Here is a 19,096-nt window from a genome sequence, read left to right on the forward strand (position 1 = left end):
TTGGCTGATTCATGGGGATGCTTAGGAAATAGCTCCCCATACCACCCCCACCCCCTGACCTTACGTTCTTTTTTTAATTTACAAATGACACAGACTTTACATTTAAAATTTTTTTTTTTTTTTTTTTACGAATGGGGAGAAGAGACCAAACCAGGATGACTTCCCTCAAGGAAGGTAAGGGCTGCCCCACAAACTTCAGGCCAACACAGCTACTTCCTCCGCTTGTACCTACAAAGAAAATCCACAGAGTAAAGAAAGACCAACTCTCAAAACCAGAAAGAGGAAGGAGGTGCTTTCCCAAGTGAGGTCCAATCCCAGACAGGCACAGCCTCCAGCCCTCCAAAATGGCAAACATTACCTGGATTTAGACTTGAAGATTCCTCCTCGTCTCTGGTGGGGCAAGCCCAACTGTTTCCTTTCTTCAAAGGAAGGGCTGCAAGTAAGAAGATGAGATGCTGAAATGAAGCTGGACAGACAGACATGTCTCACTGTCGCCCCTACCCAGCTCCCACAGGAAGCAGCAGCATCACGGAGGCACCATTTTCAGGGTGTGAGGTTCTAAGCCTGGTGCTTCAACCCGACAATACGGGATTGTGGAAGTCAGGGCCCAGCTTTAAAGTGAGAGTGGAAGCTTCGTCTATCCCCACCCCAACCCCAGCCCAAGGGATACTGGGGGGGATGGGGGGGCAGGGAGGGTAACACATTCCTAAGAGCAAACCAGGATCCTCTGCCTTTCTAGTTCTCCAGAGAGTAAGGTCTATTTCTGAACCAGAAATGTTCACCTCCAAGACAGGAGGGCCTTAATACTTTTATCCTGTTATCACCCTGGGATCCCGAGATGATCTTAGCTGGGGGTGGGGGAAGACAGGAATCCTTAAAACTATATATTCTAAAGCTACAAGTATATGGGAATTGGGAGTACAGGAGGAGGAAGAAGGGATACAGCTTTGCTCAAAATACAAAGAGCCCCGTGGTGACTTAAAACCCTACCCAGCTCGATACTGTTTCAGGGCCTTCTTGCTTGTGTTGGTAAGTTCTTCATCAAATACAGATTTCTTCACCTGCTTGTGTTTCTTGGCTGTGCACAGGAAGAATGGGTTAGAATGGCCCTCTTTGGCCCAAGCTCCTAAATCCTATCCTTAAGCCCAGGTTAACAGTTCCGAGTTCAGTGGATGCTCCGGCCAGATGATTTACTGACATGGCAACAAGACACACTGGATCCTGGGGGGGTGGGAGGTTGGGGTACCAGGTGGTGGGTATTATAGAGGGCACGGCTTGCATGGAGCACTGGGTGTGGTGAAAAAATAATGAATACTGTTTTTTCTGAAAATAAATAAATTGGAAAAAAAAAAAAAAGAAAAAGAAAAAAAAAAAAAGACACACTGGATCCCAGCAGAAAACAGATGAGGAACTGAGAAGTGGCAGGTGAGACAAACCACTCCAAAGGATGGCTGCAGAGTCCCAAAGTGAAAAGAACCATTGAAAAGTGAAATGAGCTGAAGACTGACTTCACTAATTTTTTTCCCTGACCTGCTTCCCTAAGGAGCAGGATGTAAGGACTTAGGCTCAAGTCAGAAAGGCCTGGGTTCAGGTCCTAGCTCTCCCCACTGACCATGGGGTCACTTCACCACTTCGGAACCCAAAAGTAACTATACATACTGGTACACACATTACTTAGAAAATATGGGCTCTTATTATCCCTCCAACTTTCTCCCAGACCAGAAGCCCAAGTTTCAGGGAGAACGTTCCTACCAGCTCCTGTGGGCCCTCCTCCCCATCTGCCTACCAGGGCCTCTTGCTGGCTCCTCCTCAGGCATTGCTCGGGCCCTCTTGGCTCTGCGATTCCTCTTGGCCAGCCGCTCAGCAAACATCTGCGCCTTAAGGATTTCAAACTGGGACCTTTCCTCTGCCTAGAAAGAAGGACGTGATTACAGAACAGACCACGAAGTGCTGACCCATGCCCCCCGACAGGCACCCCGCCGCTTACTGTCATCTCCCCCTTTTTCTTGGCATCCTTCATAAACTTCTTCCTCTTCTTCTTTCCTCTTAAGGCCAAGTCAAACTCCTGCAGAGCCTTGGCAACTAGGATGAGGAGAGAGTACGAGATGCCAGGTACCGTTTTACATCATTTTTTAAAAGCAGTACACGTATTTTTAATTGGTACGTAAGAGTTCAAAATGAGAAACAGCCAGTCACATCCTCTGCTGGTGGTTACCTCTCCATCTCGCTACCATGCTTGTTCCGCTCTCTCTCCATTAATCCACTTGAGGCATTCGTTATCGTGTTGTGAAAGATGGTATAGTTCATCTATACTCCCACACCTTCCGGCCATATGGTTGCTGGGACTATGGTTAACCCAGAAATTTAACATGCATGCACTTTTTGTCCCATCAGATATAGGCAGTATTTCTTAAACTGCTGGTACAATCTCTTTGGAGGGTAACTTTGCAATCCCTAACAAAATAATAAATGCACATATCTTCCGGCCTATAATTTCACTTTTGGGAATTTATCTTGCAAATCAAGTGCACTTGCTTAATTGTGAAAGGGCGTTTGTACAGTTAACTCACTACACGGTTAGAATAGCAAAAGGTTACAAACGATTTCAATGTCCCTCAAGAGGGGATTAATTAAATAACTTATAATCTACCCACATGATGGAAGACCAAGCAGCCATTAAAAAAAAAAAAAAGCAGGTATGTATGTGCTTGTATAAAATGTAAGCTATAAAACTAACTTGAAAAAAGGTGTAGAAAAATGTGAATCTTTGTGATAAAAAGGGGGTTGAGGAGGGCAGGGAATACATATAAATCTCTTCCTGACCTATTTTTAAAAAATTGTGGCAAAATAGATAAAACATAAAATTTGCCATTTTATCCATTCTTCTTCTTTTTTTTTTTTAAATATTTATTTATTTGAGAGAGAGGGAGAGCAGGGAGAGGGGCAGAGGGAGAGAGAGTCTTAAGCAGACTCTGCTGAGCATGGAGCCCTGTGCGGAGCTCGAACTCACAACCCTGAGATCATGACCTGAGCTGAAACTGAAAGTTGGATACAACCTGACTGCGCCGCGCAGGCGCCCTTACCCATTCTTAAGTACACAATTCAGTGGCATTCATCATGCGCACAGTATTGCACAGCCATCACTGGGACCTGTTTCTGTGACTTTTTCATCATTACCAGTACATCTGCAGCCACGCATGACTCCCTCCCCACAAGCCCTGGTAGTCGCTATTCTACTTTCTGCATCTCCGGATTTACTTCCGATGAGGAGGAGCCGTAACTACCTGTCCTTCCGCGTCTGGATCACCTCACTTCGGTTCACCTTGCGACATGCACCCACTCCATGACAGCTACACCGCACCCATGGGGCGGGCGCACATCCGTGGGACCGTCGGTCTGCCGACACACGTAGGTCGCTTCTACCCCGTGGCTCCCGTGACTAATGCTGCTGTGGACCCCAGCACAGAGTGCCTCGGAGTCCCTGTCCTCAGTTCTTCTGGGAACAGACCTAGCAGTGGCCTTGCTGAGTTCTAGAGTTCTGTGGTCAGCGTTGTGAGGGACCTCTCCAACATACTTTTTTCCTTCTTCCTCTCTTCCTTGGTCTGGAACCAGCTCCTCTCAGGCTCGTGGTTCGGTGCCTCCTTCCCCTTCTCCAGGAGCCGCTTTGCTGTGTTGATCTGTGGAGACAGCACACGGATGGCTGCCACGACGGCGCCATCTGGTAAGATGTGACTTGGCAGCTGCAGGAGGGCACTGGTGGGGCCGACCCCGGCTTTCGGCGGGGCACGGTGGGCAGAGGCTGCCGCAGCCCGCTTCCCGCCCGGGCCCCGCTTCCCGCCCTGGCCCCGCTTCCCGCCCGGGCCCCGCGGGCCCCCTCCCTGCAGGCAGCCCCACCTGGGCCTCCGACTGCTGTAGCTCTTTCTCCTCGGCCTCGAGCTGTAGAACTGCGTACACGTCCTTCTCCATCTTCTCAATCTTGTCCCGGAATTTGAGGATGACATCTCAAGGGAGAGAACAATAAAAAATTTTAAATAAGCATAAATATTATGTAACTGATGAAAATAACATAGATGTGTATTTAGTGACAATAGAAAATTGGGGGTTTTTATGGATGACTTCTCTGCTTCACAGTAAGCCCCCGTCCAGTCCCCAGAGAGCCTGCTGCTCTTGGAATAAATTTCAAACTCCTACACGTGTCCCCTGCCTACCTCTCGGCGTTTCAATCTCCACTCTTGCTCCCCGTGCCCTGGGCCCTCTGGCTCTTCCTTCACTGACTCACACATCACGTCTGCTCCTGCCTCCGAGGCTTTGCCCTGGTTTTCTCTGCTTGGCACACTGTCCGCAGACCACTCACGGCTGCCTCATTCTTATCTGGGACTCAGCTCAAATGCCATCTGTTCAGAGGCCTTTCCTGAACAGCTTTCGAAAGCAGCATCTCTCCTCCTCTGTCATTCTGGATCACAGCTACTCTCATTATTTATTGTTTTTTTCCCACAGAGTATCAGCTGTTTTGCTTCCTACTATATTCCTAATACCTAGGATAGAATACACAGCACTGGGCACCTGGTAGTACTCAATTATTGCTAGCTGATGGAATGAATTAAGTGAAAATGAAAAGAATGGAAGAAAAAAGACATGTATGAATGGAATAAAGGTCTCAAAGGATATGTGCCTAAATATAACAGTGGTGAGCTCTTCCACAAGCGATTACCTTTTGGCTTTTATTTACTAATTTCTAATACGGAATATATATTATTTTTATAAATTGAAAAAAGAATGCGACCCTACTGATGAGAAGGAAATGAATTAAAGACATCTAGAACAAGTAGGTGCTGACTGGGCTTTTTCCCCAAGAAGCCTTCTCTTCCCAAAGATTGGAAAATAACCTATGAGTGGGGCACTCGAGGCCTAAGTCTGTCATCATTCCTTTTCACACAGAGAGAGACACCGAGGGGCAAGGGGAGACCGGCACAGGGGCACTCAGCAAGGAAGTAGCAGGACTGGAGTTCAAATCCGGATCCTGACGACTACCACCTCTTACTCTGCTCTGGGCTCTGTCCCAGAGTCTGATCTAGGACCTGCCCTACCCACCCCAACCGCCCTGAGCTGCTGCAGTGGTGCCTCACCTTGAGGAAGTATCCGCGCCTTCACGGGGGCCTTGGCGGCTTTTACAATCTCCTTCAGCATCTTCCGCTCCTCTTCTCCCACCAGAGACACGGAGCGCCCAGCCCGGCCAGCCCGCGCTGTTCGCCCTACCCGGTGGACGTAATGCTTGATGGTGTTGGGCATTGTGAAGTTAATTACCTGGAAAGTAGGTCCAAGTCAGGTCAAAGTCAGACCTGGAAGTTGGAGAGAGACAGGACACAAGGAGGCAAAAAGACTCCCAGCAAAGGTTCAAGGAAGATGGGCTGCTCACCGTTTTAACCCCCTCAATGTCAAGTCCACGGGCTGCCACATCTGTGGCCACAAGGATGTCAATCTGTTCGTCCTTAAAGCGCCTAGAAATAGCCACAAGCAGATGTTCACCTGGATACTCAACCCCAGAAAAGCTCCACAAGAGGCTGAGCCAGCAGAGAGAACACAAATCCTTTTGGATCGTCACAGTGATAATCTAAACGAGATCCTAAATGTCAGACCATCTGATACTTGCACAACACCTTAAACATCTTGTAACGCAGAACAAACATAGTTTGGTTTGTACCACCTTAAGCCCCAACTCTTACAAATTTAAAAGTTCCGGAATCATAGAGCTAGACTGTAGGAAGGAGCATATGCACATGCCTCAGGCTTCAAAGCAGCCTTTCTTTAAAAAAATACCTTTCAGCTGCCTGTGATAAATGCAGATAAGTGAAGAATTCTAAAGGGTCCCTCCGGGCCTACGAGCATGACTCCATTCTCCAAGAATTAAACAAAAACAAACACATGGAAAACACAGGACATCGCAAAGTACTTGCTCGAGAAACGGTGGCTGGCTCTGGCTTTGCTAACAAATCTCGTCCTAACAGACCCAGGTATGGCCCACTGCTCTGGAAAAGCTACGGAGAACAGGACATGTGCTGTTTCCCAAGCTGGAATTTCCTGCTGTGGCCCCACTCAGCGGCTCCAACACTCGAGCCCTGGGGCAGCAGTGCCGGTTTCTGCGAGGGGCAAGGGATTCTCAGTGTTCCCTAAGACATAACCTTACGGCAGCTGGACAAGTATCTTTATAGTGGGGGACCGTGCATCTGCAACCCCTGCAAGCGCTCTAACATAACCTCCGGGTGGTATTTCCCTCTCTCGGTGAGGAGAGCCCTCGCTGAAGGATGGGAGGGAGCCTCAGCCCCCGAACTTTACCGGAGGGCCTCCAGCCGCTGCGTCTGTGATAGGTTGCCGTGGAGCTCGCCCACCTGCAGCCCCATGAGCCCCAGAAGGATGTGCATGCGGTGGGCCTGCTTCTTGGTCTGGGTGAAGAGCATCACGTGGTCAGTGAAGGTCCTTGTCAGCAGAGCTGGGCGGGGGGGCGGGGAGGGGGAGAGCAGAGTGAGCCAGAAGTCACCTGATACATATCCCCTCCGCGCCTGTGAAGTGGCTGCTTGGCCGGCAGCGGGGGAGACAGGCAAGCTCCCTGCCTCATGAGGCTCACATTCCAGGGCACAGAAGAGACGCCGATTCCCAGCTCCCAAGGGTGACAACGGGGCTGAGACAGTGAAGGGAAGATGGGGAGCCAGTTTTAAGACTGGCCTCTCTAAACAGGTGATGTTAGGTGAATGACAGGGCCGCCTCCTTCCCGAGATTTGGTGGGGAAGATTCCAGGCAGGACAAGGAGCAAATGTGACGGCCCCGAGGCGGGACGAGCTTGGTGGGTTTGAGAGAACGGAGGCAGGAGGGTATGGCTGGACGCCGAGGCTGAGCACTCCGGGCAGGCAGGGGCGGGGTCCCAGAGGGTAGTACAGCACTCGGGGGGAGTGCGGACTGTGGTCTGCGAGCCATGGGAGACACCGACGGTTGTAAACAGGGAGGGAACATGAGTGAATGTTCACTGGTAAATGATCATTTTCAATGACCCGCAGGGTGGAGAACGCATCCCCAAGGGACAAGACTGGGAGTAGGAGCCAAATCCAGGGCCACTGCAATAATTCAGGCAAGAAAAGCAGCAGCTTGAACCAAGAGCCAGAGGCAGTTGTGAGGGAAGTGGCTGGGTGTTCTGTAGGACCTACGGAGGACTGGACAGTGGGAGGGAGGTGAGGTGACGGAAGACAGGGAGGAAGGACCCATGGCCAAGGCAGAGCACACTAAGGGCGGGACCACACAAGGGGTCAGGGGAGCCCATCAGAGGAGGTGCCAGGCAACACCCAGACGCTTCAGTGTGCCACCCCAGCAGACAACGGAGTCCAGCTCCCCCTGCCCAGTCCCTCCCTGGGCTTTCACCTGCCACGATGGCTTCCCGGTCCCCTTCCCGATTCGGCCGGATCCGGATGAACTCCTGCCGCAGGAAGGGGGCCACATCCGTGTTGCTATTTACAAATATTCGGACAGGATTCTTCAAGGAAACAGAAGCCAGATCTTTTACCTGCCCAGCACAAACACAGCGATGCTCACTTGCCTGCCAGGAGGTGGGGGTAGGTAGTAGGGGCGGAGGCAAGCCTTGCTTGCCCCAGCCAACCCCCTGCAGCCCAACCTGGGTCCCCTGCATTCACCCCACCAAGCAGAATTCCTGGGGCCCACCTCGTCCGTCATGGTGGCCGAGAAGAGCATGGTCTGGCGGTGGTGGGAACACATCCGGATAATTTCCTTCATCTGTTCCTCAAAGTACTCATCCAGCATCCTGAAGAGCAGGGACAAGGAATCAAGAGGAAGGGACGAGCTCACATCTGTCCCAGCGATGGACAGAAAACATCAGCCAAGCTGATGTTCCGATGTTGTAACTGGTTATATGTATTTACTTATGTATTTGTATTATTAGTTTACCCTTTCACCAAGATTCATCAAGCACTAGCATCTGGCCACATCTGCTTTATCTTATTTTTTCTTTTTGCTGAAATATACATAAATAAGTAGTAGACATCACTACACCTTACCCCATCTTGGCACACATTCCCTAAGAAAGGACCTTCGCCAATATGACCATCGTGTCATTATCACGCCCCAAACATTTGAGTGTTTGAATAATACCTGAAATAGTCCAAATTCAGATATCCTTAACTGTCCCAGAAATGTCATTTTATAGCTATCTTTTCATTTTTTTTAATCCAGGAAACCAAAGTTTCTATTTTACGCTGGTTATCCTGTTACCTTAGTCTCCCTTAATCTACAGACGTCTCCTCAAGCTTCTTCACATTCTGTCTTTATCCATTTCCCAGTGACGAGATTTGGTAACTCATCGCGCCAAGAATGTGCAGGGGTGCAGCTGTGCACTTCCCTCTCCACCGGAAGACACAGACCGTCCGTTTGTCCCAGTACCACTGAGGTGAGTTTGACCACATGACTGACGTGGTATCGGCCAGTTCTCTTTGCTTTAAAGGACCCTTCTTCTCAGTGTACATAATACTACTCAGTAGGATTACTGACTCCGACTTGTTTAGCTGACTTAGTCCTTCACAATATTTCTTCCCCCAGTTCAGGCTCCAAGCAAGCATCCCGTACCGCATTCAGCTGCCATGGTCCTTGATCTCCCTAACAGGAAACACCCACAGCCTTTCTTGGTCTTCTGAGACCTTAACACTTTTTTAAGACTACAGTTCCCTTCCCATTTAACACCTCAATCCCAGATCATGTTCCCTTTGCTCAGAAATATCTCCTTGACTTCCCTCATGACTCAAGAATGGTTCATTTGCTCTGGGGGAATCAGTCAGGTATTCAACAAACCCTTACTGAGCATCTGCTAGATACTAGACACAACCCTGGGCGCAGAGCAGCAAGCAGCACAAAGCCAGTCCTTCACAAATGGGTCCCAGGGGACAGGAGGGTCACAAGCACCATACGGGCATTCGGGTGACAATGTAGGAGGTTGGAGAGGCATAGCACCTCAGAGAATGGAAAGCAGGAACTGTTGTAGACAGTAGCCAGCAAAGGCCCTTGGGGTAAGTGACAACTGGAACAGAAACGAGAAGGTACAGGTCATTCTGAGCTGAGAAGACAGCAAGGGCAGAAGTCCCGATGTGGGGCTGTGCTGACAGGACTTCCCCATGCGTTCTCCGTGGGTGGGGGATGAGGACACAAGCGTGAGGCGAAGAATTCTGGCCCAAACCACTGGGAGGACAGAGCTGCCACGCACGGAGATGGGCCTATGGGGTCAGAAGCCCAGACCTCTTTAGCTCGGAAATGCTTCAACTGGAGAGTAAACCTGAATGCGCTTTGGGCTTGTGGCCTCGTTCCCCTGCCCCCACTTCGATCACGAGTCCAGTTCACTGAGGTTCATTCTGTTTGGTCAAGAAGGAAAGGATGAGCAGAGGGCACCCGTATGAGAGAAGGGGGAGCGAGGGAGTCCCCTCCCACAGTGACAGAAGCCGTCTGGCGAGTCCTCACCGTGCGCTGGCACTCTGCTGTGTTGCTCCTGGAATCAACACTAGGAGCGGGGGGAATGTTCTTATGTCTCACAAACGAGAAGAGATTTGTTCTAGAACCTAAGTAACAGGGGCATCTGCCTGGCTCAGCCGGTGGAGCATGCTACTCTTGATGCCAAGGCTGTGAGTTTGAGTCCCATGCTGAGTATGGGGATTAGTTAAAAAATCTCTACGGGTGCCTGGATGGCTCAGTGGGGTAAAGCCTCTGCCTCCGGCTCAGGTCATGATCCCGGGCCGCATCGGGTTCTCTACTCAGTGGGGAGTCTGCTTCACCATCCCCCACCGCCTGCCTCTCTCTGCCTACTTGTGATATCTCTCTCTCTGTCAAATAAATAATGTTGTTAAAAAATAATTAATTAATTAATTAATTTTAAAAAATCTCTTAAAAAATCTAAATAATATTTTCAAATCTCAGGAAATGGCTGAGCCAGAATTTGATGTACCCTCCCTCTTAACCATCACATCACAGAGAAAGAGAAAGCAGGGTAATGCAGACTAGTGATGAACAGGTGTCCAAATGTGAGCGGCGGAACTGGCGTCGCACACACAGCCTTGGCAAGATCCATGAAAGACGGTGCACAGGCAGGTTCTCTTGTGGGTGTGGCCCCCGGAGCACTTGGGGCCCCACCAGTTCAGGTGTACCTGTCAGCCTCATCCAGGATGAGCACCTCAATACTGCTCAGGTGGAAGGAAGGGCAGTTGTGCAGGTGGTCGATGAGCCGGCCTGGGGTGGCGATGAGGATGTCGGGCGCCGCCCTCAGAGCTGCTTCCTGAGACTTCACATCCAGGCCACCTGCAGAGGAAGAGCCCCGCCGGGCGGCCGAGTCGGTCCGAGGTTCAACAGTACGGACCGGGCCCTGCCACGTCCCACCCAGATGCGGGGGAAACAGCTGAAAACAAGACTGACAAAGGCCCCGCCTGGATGGATTTTACGAGATGTTGGGAGAGACAAATTATCTCAATACAACTGTGCTAAGTGTGAAAAAAGGTGAAGGCAAGAAGGCACTTTAGAGCAGAAGGATGCAAACACCCAAGGACTGACAGAAGCAGCTGCGGAAGCCAATCATTTCTCCATCACCTTCGCCCTCCCGCTGCACAGCGAGGGTTCCATGAAGGTTGGAGAACGGTACCACAGAGCAGCATCAGAAAGATTCTGCCCCAAGTGCTTGATTCTTTATTCATATAAAGCAGAAATTACATCCTAAATGTGTTCAATACCAAGTTTTTTTTGCCCTGAATTTTGCAGTTTCATTTTTTTAAGGTTGGTTAAATGTCAGTGCAACCCTCTCCCCTCCCCCGAACTCTGTACTCTGAAAACCCCTCGTCCGGTTTTCCAAGTGGGTGTAATCATAGGAAGGCCTTCCTGGTACCCAGCGTCCTCCGAAGGCGGGGCACACCCACCCTCCGCCGCCTCACGGGCTCTTGGGCCGCCGGACACTCACCCACGGCCAGGCAGGTGGTGATGCTGCAGAACTGAGCCAGCTGCTTGGTGACCGAGTGCACCTGGATGCCCAGCTCTCGGGTGGGAACCAGAATGAGCACGCGCGTGACAGGAGCCTGGCGGGGTTTGTAGATCAGCCGCTCCAGGACAGGCAGAGCGAAAGCAGCAGTCTTACCTGGAGGAGAAGGCAGCAGAACACAGAGAGACGAGCTTCACTCCCTTCAAGGTTCAGGTTTTCACCTGGGCCCAGAAGACCTACATATCCGCTCAGGGGAAAATAAAGCTATGTTTTCATAAAGCTTTTTTTCTGGTTTTAAGACTACAGGGTTCATGCAAAAAAATCTGAGAAGTATAAGAAAATATAAAAGTAATAGAAATCACCCACAGTTCAGCCAACCAAAGATAAACATTAACCTAATGGAATCTAGATTATCAATATTTTTCTTAATGGACAGAAATATAAAAATTGAAAACTTAATGTAGTAACTAACATTCCACCCCCCCCCTTTTTTTTTAATAGATTTTACTTATTTATTTGACAGAGATCACAAGCAGGCAGAGGCAGGCAGAGAGAGCGGGGAGGGGGGAAGCAGGCTCCCCGCAGAGCAGAGAGCCGGACGTGGAGCTCGATCCCATGACCTGAGCCGAAGGCAGAGGCTTTAACCCACTGAGCGCCCCCAGGCGCCCCAGTAATCCCTTTTCAAAAAAAGCATAACAGGGGTGCCTGCCTGGCTCAGGTGGTAGAGCATCCAGCTCTCGATCTTGGGGTTATGAGTTTGAGCTCCACGCTGGGTGTAGAGATCACTTAAAAAACAAAAACAAAAACCACATCTCCTGTTTCTTTAAATGGTTGTATAATATTCTTTCATGTGACTAGTTCTACTCTATCATTAACCTTACGGATAAAAAACACCATGATGAAAGTCTGTTTCATAACGTCTTTACTCCTACCGCAGCACCTGGGTGGCTCAGCTGGTTGGGCCTTTAACTCTTGATTTTAGCTCCGATATGATCTCAGGGTCATGGGATAGAGCTTTGCATTGGTCTCCACTCTCAGAGGGCAGTCTCCTTGAGGATTCTGTCTCTCCCTTTCCCTCTCCCCTGCCCTGCTTAAATTTTTAAAAGTCTTTATGCTTATCATGGCAGCAACAAGAGATCATATCACAGAGATATCCTAAGAGGATAGTTACAGGTCACAGATTTTAGGGGATCTCATGAAGGCCACCTTTATTTATACATAATCCCCAGTCATAGGAGTAAAGATTTTATGAAAAGAATATTAATCATAACATTGTATATTAGTGCAGTTTATTACAGGACAGACACAGTTATGTAATAGGATACTATACAACCATTTTTAAAAAATAAAGAGTACTTAAATAGGAAAACATATGTTGAGATTTAAGGGAAATTAATACGATTATATGGTATTATTGCATTATAATTTATGTTTGAGTATTTAGCAAAGTGGCCCTTGGGTAAATCAACCTAGACCCCTGGGTTGAATATCCTCCTCCTGCCTCCTCCTCTCCCTACCCCCCAAGTCACTGTCCTTTTTACCTGTCCCAGTGGCTGCACAGGCACAGATATCCTTCCCCAACAGACCCACAGGTATGCATGCCTTCTGGATTGGGGTGGGCTGCTTGAAGCCCATGGTTGTAATGGCCTACAGCAAAAGATGGGATCAGACAGGATGGGGAGGAAACAAACAAGGCACATTTCCACACAGGTGGTGATTGCTTCAGTCCCTCCCAGTCATTCATTCTACAAACATTCATCGAGTACCCACTCTGACTACTAAGTGGGAGATCTGCCCGAGGCACTGAGAGACAGCAGGAAACCAAAGAAATAAAGACTCTGCCCTTGGTAATCTTACAAGCTGGTAGGAAAAAAGGACCAAACACCATCACATGCCATATGGAAAAACCACAGCAGTCAAGGGATTTGGGAAGTATGATTTATAGGAGGGTCAGGGAAAGTCTCACTGAGCAGAGGATACAGAGTAGAACCCTGAAAGAGGTGAGGAGCACCACAACCAGATTACCGGAAAAACCTTCCAGGCAGAGGGACTGGTAAGTGCAAAGGCCCTGAGGAAGAAAACGCCTAACCTGTTTGAGGGCCAAGGAGGAGGCCAAGATGGCCAGAGCAGAGTGAGTGCTAGAAGACATCACCAGAGGAGACCAGAAAGGGCAAGGCCTTATAGGCCAAGATGGAACTTTTTTAAAAAAGATTTTATTTATTTGACAGAGAGAGACACAGCGAGAAAGAGAACACAAGCTGGGGGAGTGGGAGAGGGAGAAGCAGGCTTCCTGCTGAGCAATGAGGCTGATGCAGGGCTCAATCCCAGGACCCTGGGATCAAGACCTGAACCGAAGGCAGACGCTCAACGACTGAGCCATCCAGGAGCACCCCAAGATGGAACTTTTTGAGAGGGTTGCCTGGCAAGTGTGAATTTAGGGAGGCAAAGAGCCCAGTTTAGGGCAGAGCCTAGTTAAGGGGTGACTGCAATAATCCCATGGTAGCCAAGAGAAACCATTACCTTCAGAAGAGGGCGGGAAAGGTTCATGTCCTGGAAAGAGAGGTTTTCATCATACTGAGATGCATCTTCAAAAAATCCTCCTGTTTCCTACACCAGAGAGTCAAAAGACAGAACGAGAATTCAGCAAAACGTGCCCAAGGAAACTAACTGGCCTTAAAATCCTGTCAGGCTGCAAAGCTCAGCTGCACGCTGTTCTCCCCGCTCATGCTCACCTGCCCCTTCTTCTTCTTCTTCCGTTCCTTTACTTTGAGTGTATCTATGGAGAAAAACAGAGCTGGCCATCAGTGCTCGTACTTACATTGACAGTCTGCTAGCCGCTATCCCAAGTGCTTTCTGTGGACGCCTCACTGAAACCACACGACCCCCTGAGGGAGCTGTCATTAGCCTCGTTTGACAGGGAGGACACCGTGCGGCAAGCTCGCCGGAGACCAGGCTAACCCACTGCACTCTATGGTCACGCCTGAAATATTTACGGAGCACCCACTGTGAAGCTGGGCCCATCTGCGGTGGGACGTAGGGGATCTATCACCCCAAATAAGTCTGACTCTTAGAGGTGCCAGCCCCTGTGTGGGGCTGGGGAGGAGGAAAAGGGAATGGTCTGTTGGCTAAGGACAATAACCCTAACCAAACCCCAAGAAAAAAGAGAAGCCAGAGGAGTTCAACAGGGAGCTCTTAACTGTGACCGGGTGGAAGAACATAGAGAATCCTACAGAGGAAAGGCAGACCCATTCCCATGTCCTGTCCCCTTTCCGGACAGCGCGGCCGGAGCGCCTGCCTGCTTTGGTGAGGATGTTCTCATCAGCTGACGAGTAATCGGTCTCCGAATCTTCATCTTCTGGCCCGTCCTCATCTTTCCCTTCAGGGTCTTCCTGCTCCTCTGGTTCCGAGCCCTCCTTTGCTTCTTTCTCCTTCTCTGACTTCCCAGACTTGGCTTCTTTATCCTGCAAAAAATATCACAGTAAAGTAAGGCAACCGCAAACTTCAGGAAATCCAGAACTTCTGAAGAGTAATACCATGCCTTCCAGCCTGCGCGGAGCGCTCTGCGGACTCAGTGACTCTTACCGACAGACACACAGAGAAGCCCGTCTCCACCGCCGCACTCCCAACTCTGGCTTAAAGGTCGTGTGGAGAGGGCCAAGCTCCGGGCTTTACACAGAGAAGTACCTGCTTTGCTTTCTCACCTCTGTTTTCCTTTTCTTGCGAACTTTCTCAATCTTCTCATCTAATGTAGTGGCTGCCCTCTGCAATAAAGATTAGATGGATAAGAAGTATATACACGGGAAAGAGGCAGAGCAAATCTTTTGTGAGGGTTGGGTCTCCAGTGTTAATATAGAAGGGGCCTGTCTGTCCTTGGACAGGTGAATCAATCTGCAGATTATCCACAACAACAACAGAACAACATAAATAAATAGTCAAGTGCGAAACATCTTTACTTGGAGCTAAGAGAAACATCCACATTTTAGAAGGTGTTTACTACTATTTAGAAGAAAAGAATTACCAAGAGATGTCCCATTTATATCCGAATGCTACTTAGAAAACCCTTTCCCCATGCCAATCAGACAGAATTTAGCCTGGCAATTAAATGCCGAAATCAAAGCAAACTCCAGTAATGCTGGATACTGCTATAACTTTTAGAAAGGGTAAGCAACGGCAGGCCTCCTTTACATATGCTCGAAGCACCCTGAACTGCCACGGCATTTGCCACAACTACAATTAACTGTGTGATTATTTGTTTACTTATCTTCGACCCTGCTGGGCTGTAAGCTTCATAAGACTAAGTCTTTAATCACATGGGATCTATATGCCAGGACCTGGGAACAAACACAGTATCTGTAAAGTGAACCTAGAGTGAACTTTCCTCAGAACATGGACCGGAGGAACAAACACCTCATAACTAATTTGAAAAAGGACAATTTCTGTGACATTCTCTGAAAAAATACTGAAAAGGAAAAAAGTCAGAAAGAAATCCTGTCCAGGTGACCATGAAGAGGCTATGGCTAGTTTATTTGAATCAGAACACCAACAGAGTCTGGAGTAAAGTATTTTTCTTTGAGGCCCATGAAACGGAAAATAATGTGGATGCATCTTCTAGCTCGCTCAGCAGACTCAAAGAAAAACAAGGGATCTTGGCAAATAAGCAGATGATGGTGACATTTGTGGCAGCTTTGGCTATTCTGTGTGGGAAACAGGGACCTGAACAGTGACATCACCTGGCAAGTGACAGAATGACCGTATCTGTGGGGCTGACCAAAACGCTACTGCTAAGGGTACGTGCTAGACTGCTCTTTGTTACAGACTCATGTAACAAAGTTTTCTCTCTAGTGTTCAAAATAAGGAGGAAACACCTAAAAAAAGAGACCATTTTAACATAAATCTTAACATCTAAAACACCTAAAAAGAGAGACCATTTTAACATCTTTTTCTAAGTCAAGCAATTTGTATGTAATATTTGGTATTCTTCAACCATTAGACTGGTATTATCAGATTTCCTCTAAAACCTTTTTTGCCCCCCACATTTTAGTGTGTATAACATCAGGAAGGGTCTCCCTTAATATATATACTAAAGTTAATCTGAGTTCGCCATGCCCTCCTTCAGGAAAAGCCATCATGGACCTCTTCTAACGAAGAAATGAGATATTTCTGATACTTTAAAATATCATCTGTAGATCAATTAATGTGTTTGTAACTGGTCTTTAATGAATCTCTGCTGCAACGTTTTACACTTTGGTTTGAATCAAGACTGGGCGTTATTTGCGACTGCTTCTCCCCACGCCGTCAAAACTACACCTCGTATTTCCAAGAGTTCCAGCATATGCTAAATGTAAACAGGTGGCAAAAGGCAGTGCGGTTACATCCCAAAACCTACTGTCCAACCCTCAGCTCACGGCCTGGAACTGCCTATCACTGTCCGATCTCACCTTCTTCTTGAGCTGACTCATGACATCAGCCATGGCCCAGCTACCATCGTATGCCCCCTCTTTCTCAGTGAAAACGAAGTCAGGGTTGAAATCGGCGCTGCGGTTCTTCTGCAAGGCTTTCTGCTTTCTGCCCAGCACGATGGGCCCCTGGGAAGAGGGAGAAGCAGGATGACTATGAGCTGAGATGAAAGAACACAGAACAGGAATCTTCAACTGTCATGGGAGATTTTAACACGGCTCTCTCAGTAATTGACAGATTAAGAAGACAACGTGTAAAAAATCTGAAAAGCACAATCAACAAGCTTCATTCCTGTGAACACAGAGAGCTGCACGTGCTACTAGACAGTGCGCCTCCTGAACAAACATGGAGTAGGTGCTGAAACTGATCACACAGTTTGAAAGAATCAATATCACACAGACTCTCTTCTCTTCCAGCAATTCAATGAAGTTAGAAACCAATGACAAAAACCCATACATCTAAAAACCGGAAAGGAAGGAAGACTGGCTGAATTATGGCTTCTGAGAATTAGAAAATGCTACACTGACCTTTTTTTCCTCATTTGAGTTAAAAAGTCTCATAAGAACTCTCACCTTAGGGGCACCTGGGTGGCTCAGTGGGTTAAGCCGCTGCCTTCGGCTCAGGTCATGATCTCAGGGTCCTGGGATCGAGTCCCGCATCGGGCTCTCTGCTCAGCAGGGAGCCTGCTTCCCTTCCTCTCTCTCTGCCTGCCTCTCTGCCTACTTGTCATCTCTCTCTGTCAAATAAATAAATAAAATCTTAAAAAAAAAAAAAAAGAAATCTCACCCTAAAGTTTATTATTATTAATCATTACATATATATTGTTTCTCAGGTACTTAGTTGAACTATTGATAGCCATACAGCACTTCATATTTTGACTTCGGCATTATCATTGGCCATATTTGCTCCAGTACTTTTTTTTAAAGATTTTATTTATTTGGGGCACCTGGGTGGCTCAGTGGGTTATAGCCTCTGCCTTCGGCTCGGGTCATGATCCCAGGTCATGATCCCAGAGAGCCCACAGTGGGCTCTCTGCTTGGTGGGGAGCCTGCTTCCTCCTCTCTCTCTGCCTGCCTCTCTGCCTAGTTGTGATCTCTGTCTGTCAAATAAATAAATAAAAATCTTAAAAAATATATTTTTTTTATTTACTTGAGAGAGAGAGAGTATGAGAAGGGAATGACAGGGGAGAGGGTCAGCAGGAAAAGCAGACTCCACACTGAGCAGGGAGCTTGATGCGGGACTTGATCCTGGGACTCCAGGATCATGACCTGAGCCAAAGGCAGTCGCTTAACCAACTGAGCCACCCAGGTGCTCTGCACCAGTCCTTTTTTTTTTTTTTTAAAGATTTTATTTATTTGACACAGAGAGATCACAAGTAGGCAGAGAGGCAAGCAGAGAGAGAGAGAGGGAGGAGGAAGCAGGCACCCCACCTAGGAGAGAGCCCGATACGGGACTTGATCCCAGGACACTGAGGTCATGACCTGAGCTGAAGGCAGAGCCTTAACCCCCTGAGCCACCCAGGCAGCCCTGCTCCAGTCCTTTTTAATGATAGTTTTCCATTCAAGAAATGAAAAGATCAGTCTAGCTGCTAAGTAGTGAATGGGGTGGGGTAGGAGGAGGACCAAGAAAAAGAGCTGGAGACCAGGTTCCTTAGGATGCTGGGTGTCCAGGCACAAGGTGGCAGTGCCTGGGCTAGGGTGGACTAGGAGAAAGGGGGAGAAGTTAAAGCGCTGAGCTGGTCTGAACGAAACTGGAGGGGAGTGAGAAAGAAGCTGTCAAGGATGGCACTTAGGTTTCTGGCTCTAGACCGAGCAGGTTGGGAAGGGAGGGGGACCCGAGTTCAGCTTCGGTGAAGCTGAATTTGTGGAGGCCATGGGACACCAGGGTGGAGGTGTGTGCGGGCAGATGAGGCCACAGCGGGGCCAACACCCGGACTGGATCTTCGTAGGGTGAGCACCTTCTTCATGACACTGTTCCTCTTGTAACTGCCACACCGCTTAATGTCTGTAAGCCTCACACCCAGCATAAGCTTCACAAGAGTGGTGTCCTTGCCCATCTTGTTCACTGCTATGTCCCGAACGCTGACCACTAGGTGTAGCCTACAGGTACCTCCACGTCAATAAATACTGGCTTAATGAACGAACCCCTGATCAGGAACCACGTCTGGCTTCGCCCCTGGATCTCTATCACATAGGGCCTGGATTCAACATCGGTGAATGGGGACCGGGTTCGCCAAGACAACACGGCACGTTGCCGGCAGAGGCGCAGAGGTGAGGGAAAACGAGTGGCGACCAAACCGAGGAATATCTTGGGTTCCCCTTCCAGGGACACTTTTCGGCTTGGCAGGAGGATGCCGAGGAGCAGCTAGGGGCAGGGGCCCGAGGAATCACGGAGAACGGAAGCAGCCACGGAAATCCGACTGCACGCCGCTGCGGCCCCCACCCGATCTCATACCTCCTCCTCCTCGTCCCCGGAGTCAGACTCAGGATCCCCCGGCACCTCGTCATCTTCACCTATGGTCCCGATTAAACCCAGCTCCTCGAGCATGCTGCCGCAGCACCACTTCCGGAAACCAGCTCGCACGCACGCCGGCCCTTACTTTCCGTCGGCCTCCTCGTCGTCATTGCGCATGTGCCG

General features: G+C 48.9%; 1 protein-coding gene across 1 annotated transcript; it reads right to left on the minus strand.

The window, feature by feature from the left end:
• Window positions 1-95: 95 nt before the first annotated feature.
• Window positions 96-19,090, minus strand: DDX27 (DEAD-box helicase 27). The gene is made up of 21 exons (XM_044262865.1): window positions 18,914-19,090; window positions 16,441-16,587; window positions 14,704-14,763; window positions 14,298-14,463; window positions 13,735-13,778; window positions 13,523-13,609; window positions 12,544-12,649; window positions 10,985-11,158; window positions 10,185-10,335; window positions 7,705-7,804; window positions 7,408-7,549; window positions 6,334-6,487; window positions 5,417-5,498; window positions 5,127-5,304; window positions 3,895-4,001; window positions 3,575-3,677; window positions 1,988-2,082; window positions 1,787-1,910; window positions 991-1,078; window positions 359-433; window positions 96-228 (listed from the first exon to the last, which is right to left on the minus strand). The coding sequence occupies exons 1-21, from the start codon at window positions 19,004-19,006 to the stop codon at window positions 210-212; spliced, it is 2,295 nt and encodes a 764-aa protein (XP_044118800.1). The 5' UTR covers window positions 19,007-19,090; the 3' UTR covers window positions 96-209.
• Between the last annotated feature and the right edge of the window lie 6 nt (window positions 19,091-19,096).

The sequence above is a fragment of the Neovison vison genome, chromosome 8, assembly GCF_020171115.1.
Source record: "Neovison vison isolate M4711 chromosome 8, ASM_NN_V1, whole genome shotgun sequence".
NCBI lineage: Eukaryota > Metazoa > Chordata > Mammalia > Carnivora > Mustelidae > Neogale > Neogale vison.

Bases quoted from the DNA above. Each gene is read 5' to 3' on its own strand.
- DDX27 (XM_044262865.1), bottom strand. From the start codon at position 19,006: ATGCTCGAGGAGCTGGGTTTAATCGGGACCATAGGTGAAGATGACGAG. The intron at 14,464-14,703 runs GTGAGAAAGCAA...TATTTTTTGCAG, and splicing joins GCAAGAAAAGGAAAACAGAG to GATAAAGAAGCCAAGTCTGG. The intron at 12,650-13,522 runs GTAATGGTTTCT...CTTTTGCTGTAG, and splicing joins TTTCCCGCCCTCTTCTGAAG to GCCATTACAACCATGGGCTT.